This window comes from Candida jiufengensis (genome assembly GCF_024610255.1).
Source record: "Candida jiufengensis strain CBS 10846 chromosome Unknown scaffold7, whole genome shotgun sequence".
Taxonomy (NCBI): Eukaryota; Fungi; Ascomycota; class Pichiomycetes; order Serinales; family Debaryomycetaceae; genus Lodderomyces; species Lodderomyces jiufengensis.
This window is the reverse complement of record NW_026261556.1, coordinates 186,944-198,787: the sequence shown is the minus strand read 5'-3', so window position 1 is coordinate 198,787 and position 11,844 is coordinate 186,944. Positions and strand designations below refer to the sequence as shown.

The 11,844-nt window shown below is 25.6% G+C and overlaps 3 protein-coding genes across 3 annotated transcripts; 2 read left to right on the top strand and 1 right to left on the bottom strand. All coding sequences in view use genetic code 12, as the record gives it.

Moving 5' to 3' along the window:
• Window positions 1–2,493: 2,493 nt before the first annotated feature.
• On the top strand, window positions 2,494–4,242 carry MIG1 (transcription factor; the record flags this gene model as incomplete). The annotated part of the gene is made up of 1 exon (XM_051766664.1): window positions 2,494–4,242. The coding sequence occupies one exon, from the start codon at window positions 2,494–2,496 to the stop codon at window positions 4,240–4,242; it is 1,749 nt and encodes a 582-aa protein (XP_051621934.1).
• Window positions 4,243–6,336: 2,094 nt separating this feature from the next.
• PUT1 (proline dehydrogenase) lies at window positions 6,337–7,914 on the bottom strand (the record flags this gene model as incomplete). The annotated part of the gene is made up of 1 exon (XM_051766662.1): window positions 6,337–7,914. The coding sequence occupies one exon, from the start codon at window positions 7,912–7,914 to the stop codon at window positions 6,337–6,339; it is 1,578 nt and encodes a 525-aa protein (XP_051621933.1).
• Window positions 7,915–10,739: 2,825 nt separating this feature from the next.
• KGF54_000718 (uncharacterized protein) lies at window positions 10,740–11,108 on the top strand (the record flags this gene model as incomplete). The annotated part of the gene is made up of 1 exon (XM_051766661.1): window positions 10,740–11,108. The coding sequence occupies one exon, from the start codon at window positions 10,740–10,742 to the stop codon at window positions 11,106–11,108; it is 369 nt and encodes a 122-aa protein (XP_051621932.1).
• Window positions 11,109–11,844: the final 736 nt, after the last annotated feature.

The window sequence follows — 11,844 nt, the reverse complement described above, 5'->3', positions numbered from 1 at the left end:
GATTTATACATTAAGGATTAACAATTCACCACGTTTTAAAATCTAGAAACGTATTAAAAGACCGTTTATTCACTGTTCAACCTGATTTTTTTAGTATGATTAAAAATTAAAGTTTAGGTCAAAACTTAAATTTAAAGTTTGGCATAGAATTTTTAAAAGAAAGTTATACCGAAATAAAGTATATACTGCTATAGCTATAAAATTTGGAATATTAAAGAACAAAGATAAACTTATAAATGGAAACCAATGTTTCTATTTTACCATAAACTATATATGTAAATCCAAATAATGTGTAAAAATTAAACTTTTTATTGTTTCAGATAAATCTGAAAATAACTTGACCCCTTGGGCAATTATTGTTATATTATAATTCGATTCGAAGCAAGCGAGAAAATAATATAATAAGGAGGGTGTAATAAATAATAATTTTTGAAAGAGAATAATAAAAGTTTGAATATGAGCCACTTTCAATCAATCTATTAGCAATAATTATTAAAAATAAGCTTAAGAACAATATCTAAATTCTATTAGGTCAAAGGCTGAGATATTTATATATCAAATTAAAATTCTTGTAAAAAATTCACCCCACTTTAAATTTGATGACGTTAAAACAATAAATAAATTGGGACTAAAAATTATTAAATTAAAGTTTAATTTTGCTATGGATTAAAATTTTTTATAAAGCCGATCTTATATATAAATTCAACATTAAATATAATGTTTAAATAAGGCTCATATTAGACACATTTCTCAACAAACATATGATTCTAACAATTATGAACGTATCAATTGAACAATAGACTAAATTAAAAAATCTCAAATATTATATGTAGAATCTTTTATTCATTTCTTCAAAAAAATTTATTTTTTATCTTTCAATACAAAAATATGCTATATTGATTAAACTTAATACTGCACAATATATTACTCGGAAAAACTATTTAAAGTTTTTTTTATTTTTAAATTTTTGGTTTTTGGTTTTGTTTTTTCATTACCAACAAATTTTTTACAACTATTTTTTTCAAGTCAGAGCGGACTATCACAATTGAAAGTTATTTTTAGTATATTCTTTAAGCAAAGTAAAAGCAACGCGGACTTTTGCGAAAAGAAAATTCTACTGAAAACTATTTGGGCTTATTTGATTTTGAATTATTACCATTTGGTATATCTATTTTAGAAATAACTTCTTACCCCAAGATACAGAAATGGAGCCAAATAATGGATTTTTGCAAACATTAAAATATAGATCGTATCTACTTACCTTCCTATCCTATCGCAAAAATTACAAATAATTTTCTGCAGTTTTGTCTGAGCTGTATGGAAATTACACAAATATTTCTTGAGAAGGCAAGATACAATTTTTACAAGCAAAACGTTTTATTTTGAAGTATCTGATAAGAAAGTATGTAAAAAAGAACGTTTTATTTTGTAATGAATTGAATCTTACTTAGATCTAGCTGTGCATGTGAATCATAAGTTGGAATTCCTCAATCACCAAGGATATAGAATCCCTTCATTAATTGAGAATTGTTTGTAACAATATTTTGAAGTATATCTCAATGTTATCCAATTAGATAGATTCCATAATATAATAAAAATTATGACTTTTACTTGCACAAAATATAAAATAACTTGACTAAAAATTTTAAACAATAAAATTAAAAGACTACTTTTAAAGCTCCGAGACAAGTTACAAAATTAAAAATTAAATAATGTTACAAATATATTATTTTTGACGTTTACAAAGTTAGCCACCCTTGAGCAATTATGAATATAACTTTAGATGAAATATTAAATGATAGTTTATAAATTCATTCATGTATAACAGTTCAAAGAAAAATTGAATTATCGTCGTAATAAGAAAAATTTTATCTCGATTAAATTCCCCCAAATTTTTCTTAAATTTTAAAAAAAAAAAAAAGAAATTTAATTTAATTTAAATTTTCGGATTAATTTTTTATTTTTTTTTTTATTTTTTTATTTTTTTTTTTGGTTTAAAATAGAAAATTTATTAATCTAAGAGAAAATTTGATTAAAATTTCAACAATAGAAAAGTATATTAAAAATGACAATCATTTAATTTTTATCTTATTTAATGAATTTTAAATCTTATTGTTAATTAACCAAGGTAAATAGATTTTGTGGAATTTTCTTTAATTGAATAAAATCTTGTAAATCACTTTCTATTAATTTATAAAAATAAACAACTGCAAGTTTCTCTCTCTATAGAAAAAAATTCGGCTCCCCATATTATTTAATTTGATTAATTTAATTAATTGATATTACAATAATAAAATATTAATAATTAAAAGAAGGAAAAAAAAAAATATTATCAATTTTTTATATTACTTTTTTTCTTTTACATTTTTTTTTTTACAACCAATATTTTATCAGCTTTATTTAAAATCATTATATCTATTCAACTACAATATCATATAAATAAACATTCGTAACATTAACATTTCCTTAATTTAATTATTTATATCACTCAATATGATTGCAGTTAAAGAAAAAAAAAATAAAGAAGATAGACCATATAAATGTACATTTTGTGAAAAAGCATTTCATAGATTAGAACATCAAACAAGACATATAAGAACTCATACTGGAGAAAAACCTCATTGTTGTACATTCCCAGGTTGTTCAAAAAGATTTAGTAGATCAGATGAATTAACAAGACATTTAAGAATTCATAATAATCCAACTACAAGGAAAAGAAAAACTAAAAATAATAATGATTTAAGTAGTCATAATAATAATAACGGTGAATCTTCGATACCTATTATTAATTATCAACAACAACCATTAACAATAGATAGAAATGGAAATCAAATATTTCATCAACCTTATCCTGTATATTTTGTTCCAAATGCCAATGGTTATATGCAACCAGTATTACCTCAACATTTACCACAAGTTCAAGCTCAAGCTCAAGCTCAAATGCAACAACAACAACAACAACAACAACAACAACAACAACAACAACCAGCACCAATACATGATTCAAACACTTCCCTCAAAGAAACTGGTTCTTTCCCTTCACTAATTAATTCTCATTCACAACCACAGTATTCAGGAAATAATTCATTTAAAGATATACCATCTCATTATAATCAACAAGGATCAGCCATATTTTCAATTCCATCATCTCCTACTAATTTGCAACATCAACAACAACTGCAATTATATAATCATCCATCTTCACAATCTTCAACAAATATTTTGAACAACAATCATCATCAACGTCCAGTAATGACTTCTAGAGCAATTTCATCAGATGCAATAAGATCAAATCATCAGAATTTTACAACTCAAGGAAATAATTCACCTCCTTTCCAACAACGTTATCATCATCAACAACCACACATACTGAAATCAGAATCAACATCAAGTATAATTTCCGAGAATCAAAAAATTTTTAGTAATACAAATTCAGCATTACATTCATTAGGTACATCACCAGATACTTCAACATCTTCATCATCTTCAATTATGCCACCACCATCAGGTATACCAACATCATCATTCACAAATTTAAATGATTATTTCCAACAAAAAACTTCTTCAGGTAATGGTGCTAGATTATTTAATGCGTCATCAAGTTCATTATCTTCATTAAGTGGTAAAATTAGATCTACTTCATCAACTAATTTATCAAGTTTACAAAGAATGACACCATTAAAATCATCACTATCAAACAATAATAATAATAATAGTAGTAGTAGTAGATCTACTATAAATTTACCAAAGCAGAAATCATCAACTTCCTTAAATTTAGAATTTTATAATAATCCTAATAATCAAAGTTCATTACATATACTGAAGAAATCAAGACCAAATTCACCAGTTTTATCATCTATTAATTTATCAATCAAGAAACCAAATAATAATTCTCATTTTATTATATCTCCTAATGAAACTCCATTACAAACACCATCTCAATCACCACATTTACAACCAACAACAACAACACTAAACAATATACCACACCAACCATTATCACAACCATTATTTACACAAGAAAATAAACAACATAATGAATTATTAAATGAAAAATTAAAATCTATTGCTACTACTGGTACAAAATTACCACCTATAAGATCAGTGTTAAATTTTACTAATTTTAATAATTTTAATCATGAAGATGAAGTAGATAATCAAAATATGAATGATACTAATGGTACAAATGGTACTTTAAAACAAAATCAAAGTGTTATGAGTTTAAATAATTTATTAAGTTAATGGGTTAAGGTTTGAGCTTCGATATATATTCTTATTTAATAAATAATCTAATTTACAGGTTGCATTTTGAACTATTCTGTAATATTACTCATTTACACTATTGCCCTCGTATTAATTTTCTTACATAAACAATATTATTCTAATACAAAATGATATAGTTTTGATGATTTAAGATTTTCTTACACACAAGATTATTTATTGAGCGTCAGCTAGTATATAAAAATACGCACATGATTATTTATGAGCGTCAATTAGTATATTAAAATACGCACAAAATATTAAAAATTATTAGGTTTGTATGAAAACTTTGAGACAAAACTTACATCGACGTCGATTTTTATGTTTTATATTAACCAGCTATAGTTTTTTCCCCACAATTATTGTTAGTACCGAGCTCGAGGCAATTTTCTTAACCTGTCAACAATAAATGAAAAATAAGACATTCTCATAAATCAGTTAAAAAAAATAATAAAATAAAAAATATAGTTCACTAAAAGTGATGGAGATATTAGGAGGAATATGTTGAATATGTTGAATAATTAGAAAGTTTCGCCCCATCTATATCAAGTTTTAACAACTCATTCGGTTCTTCATTGCATCCTATATTTTTGTACGTATTTTAGGTAAATAAGTAGTATTATATTTTTTATAATCTGTCCATATTCATAGATTTACAAACCCAATAATGAAAAATGCCTGAAAAAAAAGTAAAATGTCCGAGCGCAAATCGAATCCTCAATTTTTTTAGGGGGGTAGATTTACAGACTTTCTAGCCGTATTGAGAACTATGAGTACCATCAAGTACCAATAGGCTAAATGTATGCGTCACTTCAGCACATTTATTTAATCAAATTGTGCAATTATTGAAGTTGTGCTCATACATGTTATTTGTATTTGCAACGTGTATTGTTGACAGCTGTAAACTCCCCCCAATTGAGGATTTGTTAAGGTACTTTAATGTAATTTTATATCTTTAATTCATTTGATTGTTAAACAATGTAAGTCACATTACTTGAGTATTTTAATTGATCCCATTTATTGTTGTCAAAACTTGTGGTAAATTTCAATATATTATATTCGCAACTTTTTTGCGTGCACTATGTCCAGAAGTTATTAGCTATATGGTAGCATATTTTGAAACAAATCCATATCTTCATGTCATCCTTTAAGCTGTCAAATCCTGAATGATGTGTGTCTTGAGTAGATTAGCGTGTTTTTTTAATCTTATTGACCACTTTTTGTTTCAGTGGCTAGTTTCATGTCAAATTTGTTCCAATTGTATCGTCTCTATCTGTTATCTTTAGTCTTATTAATTGCATTGAAAATAATCTGATACTATGAAATGAACTAAATCAAAGTTGAATCAGACTCAACTATCCATCTCTACCAAACAACCTGCCCATTCACTGTCATGTATCTCAAATACCAAAGTCAAAAAGGGACCTCAGTCAATTATTCAAAAACACTAAATATCTCACTTGTTTCACCCAATGTCTAATCTATATCATAGTCAAGTCAGTCAGTCAAGTTTGTCTCTAAAGGTTGAGTCCCAAATTTAATAAAATTGTTCATCTGTCCATTGGGTAAGAAAAACGTCTCAGGTAGTCAACTCAGGTAACTCCCATACTTCTATAAGTGAAGTGTCTCACAAATTTTTCTCAATTAATAATGATACCAAATTTTGATGGTAGTAAATAAATTAATAAATAGTTCTACATTTGTATGGATAAAAGTAGTTTGGATGAAAGTAGTATGGATAAAAGTAGTATAAATAAAAGTAGAAGTTGGTGATCAATTGAAGAAGAAAAAGTAGTATAAAATAATTTAAAAAAGAAAAAAGTTTGATAAATCTATTTGAAGAGATCTATGTTATGTTAAATCTTTAGTTGCAAAATCTATGTATGTACTTTAACTGCGAAATATTAATGTAAATGATAATTTATGAGCGTCAGCTAGTACATAAAAACACGCACAAAACTGTGAGTCTCTAAGAAAACATAGACATCCGTACCACAACATACTCATTTAATCATTATTTCATCATTCATTTAAATCTATAAATTACACATTTTTAAAATCTATACATATACTTGATCAATTTTTTTTACCACTAAAACCCAATCTATTAATTAATGTGAAAAAAGAAGCTTTAACTAATGGCCAACCATTATCATTTTTAACAGCATCACCATTTTCTTCTAATCTTCTCAACAAGTATTCTTTAGTTTCTAATGGAGGACCCCAAGCAACATATTTTATAACATTACCAATTTTGTTTTTTTCAATTAAATCATAGGTTATTGAATCTGCCATACCTAATAATTGACCTAATACAATATTATTTTTGTTTGGGTTTTTGGAGTTTTGTTGATTGTAAGTTTTCGAAGATGATAATTTTAATGAATCTGAATTATGTGATGCTACTACTAAATGACCTATAGTTGATGATTCCGGTTTGTGTTGATTTAATATTTGATTTATACAATAAGTTATTCCCATATTATAATTATTATCAGTATCTTGTTTTGTTTTATGGATTACCAAATCTCTATTTTTTTCACTATGTAAATAAGCACCTCTTACTAATTTTAAACCTAATCTATAACCATTTTTTGATGCTAATTTTTCTTCATATTCTAATAAATTGGAACTGTTGGATAAATACATTTGTAAAGTACCTACTACTGATATTGGTTTACCAATTTTATTGAATTTTTTGTATAATCTTCTTTGTAATTCATAAACACCTTCTTGTAAATCATATTTTTCAGCATCTATTACTGCAACTACAAAAGGTGCAACTCTTTCTGGATATTTTTTAGATAACTTGATGTTAGAATCATATATCGTTGAACAAACTTTTGTTATCTTGGAAACTAAATCTTCAAATCTTGATTCTTCGCCATTATTATAATTTTTTAAAACATTTGCTGCATCTTCTATAAATCCAGTTGGTTTTAAAGCAACATAACCTGAAGGTATATCATTAATTCCCAATCCTGAAGTTTCAATCATTTTAACAGTATGTGGAACCAAAATACCTTCAATTGATTTATTAGTTTCATCAATAATATATTGAGGATCAATTCTTTCATTACCTTCACAAGCTTCAATAGTTAATGAAATCATCATATTATTTATCCCTCTTTGTTGTAATCTTAATCCAGTGTTTTTCACTTCTTCTATAGTTTCACCACCACAATAAATTCTATAAACTAATGATTTTATAATAAACATTGGAACGTAGGGAAATAATTTTATACATAATTGTAATATTGGTTTATTTAAAGTACATAATCCAATCATAAAAAATGATAATAATTCTTTATTGTTAAAAGCTTTAAGGTATTCATTTGGATTAGGAATTGTTGGAATTGATGAAATTGGTGATATGGTAGTATTTAATGATTGAGTTTCTAATTGATATGGATCTTGATTAATTTTTAAAGTTGATTGGTCAATCACTTTTTCAATTTCATGTTGTTGTTGTTGATGTTGATGTTGACGAGTAACTGTTGATTGAGTGTTTGGTGAATCATGGAATAATCTTTTATTTAAAATCAATGATGATCTATAACTGTTTAGTAATGATCTGTTGTTTGATCTTGTTCTAGTTATTAAAGTATTTGTATAATTGTAGTTTTTAATTATCGGTATAAACTTGTTTGACATTGATATTAAATTAATTGATAGTAAAGTAATAATAAAAAGTAGAAAAAGAAGAAATCGAAAGTAAGAAAAATCTTATAAAAAATTTGAATATTATTTTATGTATTTCAAGGTAATGTTTTTATCTATAAATAAATACTTAGTTATAAATTAGATCATCATCCATCTGTAAATATGGTTATCTAATCTTTCATGTTAATAAATTATATAAAAATTGGTAATTAAGGCGAGACATATTATTTAGTGTATATTTTATTTTTTAATTATTATGTAACAATACATTTTTAATTTAAGTAAATTATAACGAGATACAACTGACAGCGAAAAAAACATACATCATACGTAGTAGCAAAAATTTATATGCTCCTAAATGGGTTAATTTCTTCGGTTTAAGACCAAAACACTAGAAAAGACCGAAAGACTATATTGTTTATTTAATTTACTCCACAAAATTTTAATCATGTCAAATGAGTTCTTTCATAAAAGAAATATTAGAATTCGGATATATTTAATTATTCGTAGTTATAAAACCGCTTAATCAATTAAATAATGGATAATTTTCATCATACTAAGATTTCTTGTTGTTACATATTTTGTATAAACATCTGATTATTTCGAGTCCATTAAATCATCCTTCTATAAATATTTTCTCAACTCACAAAAGGTTAATAATTGTCAATTACGATAATTAGATGTAACAATTTATTAGTTTTGGTATTTTGAATTTTGTAACATTTCTACAAAAGTGAAATTTCAAGCGAAAGATTGTAATTCTTGATTTAAAAACAAAACAAAGCCGGTTTTGTATCAGAAAGAATGTAATTAATTCTTGATTATTTTTGAAACAATTTTCTTTTCTATTTCACTAACTCATTTACTATAATAAATAATATATTGTATAAAACATATGATAATTTTCTACACATGAAACCAATATATTAATAACAAGCAGTCAGTTTAGTATATTGAACTGAGGACAGAATTGAAGTGCACTAGCAGGATTGGTGTAACTTTTGTATTCCAGAGCTAACTTTCAGGTAATTGAAAAATCAGTAACGTGATTTTTAACAAATCAAAATTTTTCTTTAAAATAAACGTTATCAACATTCTTACACTATTTTATGATAATCGAAAAGTCAATAGCTCTGGCATTATTATTACAGTCAAAATCTCCCTCGCTTAAAGGAACAAGCATCAAGAAATTGCAATGTTTTTAAAAGCATTCTTCGATCAGTTAACAACAAATCAGTTCAAAATTATGTCAAATGATATCTTATATATCCTTATTATCTAGAGTTTTTAGACGTAGTGTTTCAAGTTCGTTTAATCAACTTGTCTTATATTATATATTTCTACTATATCTACATTAACACGGTTAAATATAATAGAGTGTCATAACAGGAGTATTGACTCGACATTCAAAATATATATCCGGAATAACTAAACGTCAGCTCAACAAGACTGGAGAGATCAGTTCCAAAGTTTTGAAAATAGGTTTAAAAATGGATATGCATTAATTAGTAAACTATATACATTGGACAAACTACACAAACCAAATTTCTCTCAGATCCTTTTCCATCCTAGATTCAACTCTTGATAATGATTTATATCATTTTGCACACTTTTAAAATTCTACATTTGTAGAAAAAAAACCCTTTAAAATAAACCGCTTTCGAACCATATTTGACCTGCGTTTCATTCACATCGCTACCGAACTTCACTATCAGTATTTTCCTTATCCATTCAGAATCGAACGCTTGAACCTCATATGAAGGAACTCTTTTGAACAAAATTTTGATCGATTCCGGGTATTTCCCTATTTAAATTTGAACATTGCTTCTATTAAGTTGTAACAATCACATAATGGAATTAATTTTTGTGCTCATGATCAACGACAAAGTTGTTCACATTGCTGATTTATTTCCTATTCTTCTCCTCAACATGTTTACTCTTTTTGGCGTTTGTGGCCGTTCCAAGACAATACTTTTTGATTAATTTTGATGATCATTGGTTGGTCATATCGATGTTGTTGCCTTGGTTGTAATTCCTTTTAGATAATTTGTATTGATCAAAAATTATTTTGAATCATCCTCCTATTTTTTGGACAATTGGTGAATTTGTTTAATGCATTAAATTGTGTTGATTTGAATATTTTTTAATGTCATAAATTAATTAAATCTTTTTCCTTGAAAAAAAGCCTTACCTCCCAAAAAAAAAAAATACCTCTGATAAACAAAACATTTACGTTTATTGATTTGATAAATTAATTGTGAAATTTATAATTTTACTCTTTACGACTATTAAAATTACTGGATAGAGAATAGTAATTTGATTTAACACCTATTCAGATTACCTAGCAACTGTCTTTAAATTACCAGCTTTAAGTCCATGACTTTCTTTGCCACAAAACTTTAGTCTCTAATACAATTTATCGAATTACCTCTTTTAAATACTAAATAGGTATTTAAAAACAAATTTGAACTATAAATATAATGGTCACCAAGTAAATATGATATTTGCCTAATTTGGCTTGATTGTTTTCATTGGCTGGCTGGTTTATTATCAAAAGTAATTAATGAAAAAAATTGTTGGTAATTTATAAAACTTTGTCAGTTGAATTAATAAATTTCAATAGTAAATTAAGACTTGCTTTTAGCAGCGTAATCTTATTTTAGGGGGCCGTAAATTTAATTTTAATCTAACTTAACTTTATTATAGTTGTACTGTATATTATTTAAATAAATGATAATTACAATTTATTTTTTTTTGTTATATATATTTTTTTTTCCAACCACTTTCCATCAACTTCAATTTTTATAATCATTGAAATGGATAAAGACAAATTAAATGATGCTATTAATAATCTTAGTATGAGATTAAAAAAACCACACTTGGGATTAGAAGAAGAAAATATTAGATCTTCATCAATCAATGACTCAGCAGGTTTTTCTTCAAAAAAAGTACCTGTATTTCAGAAATTCATACCATCTGAAAAATTCCAAATTTTCACCAAAGAAGATCACATCTTAAAACTCCAAAAAAAATCTTTCGAACTAGATCAATTAAATAAGTCAAATCAAAGTAAAATCAAAGAATTAAAAGAATTTATAGAATTAAAAAACGAAATAGCTATCAAGCAAAAACAACTTGATATTATGAACCAAAGTATAAAATCAATACAACAAGATTATAGCTAAATTATTCCACTAAACTCGTTGGTTTATGTTTGATGCTGAATGCTGTTTACAAAACTTATCAATTTATGTATAAGTAATAATAATTATTGAATAAATTTTAATACATATTATATCAGTTACTCTGATTGTAGTCTCTTTGTCAAATGTGGAATCAAATATTTAACTTTCTTGTATTAGTAGTCGTCCCTTTTGAATCACATTCTGTTGTAAGGTATAATTCAAGACTTATCTTGAATGTTCTGAAACTATATTATTTAAATTTTGTTTTACATGTATTTGTGTAACAAAAATGTCAAGGGGTGTTAGCATAATAAGGGGTTTTATCATAATAATCATACAAATTATTGAACCAGAATAAGATAGAATCTAATATTGAATGGAATGACTCTTTTAGACAGATCAAGTAAAATAATAGTATTTCTAAGAGCTTCTAAAGATAGTTGAGAAGAGAACAGAATAATAGTTAACTTCAATAGATAGTATGGAGTAAATTGAATATTAGTTAAAAGTCTAAGATAGTTTAGTAGACTTGTTTGATTATGAATAGGAGATAGATTTCACTAAAAGATAGAATTATTTATATATAGGTCAATGTTGTTTTATGGAAAGATATTGAATATTTTGTTAGATGATTAAATGATAGAAGTTAGAATAGTTTTTGTTTAAGATATTAGATTGTCAAAAATTATGGATATATATTTATATATAAGATGTTGAAAATAGTAGAAGGTGTTAT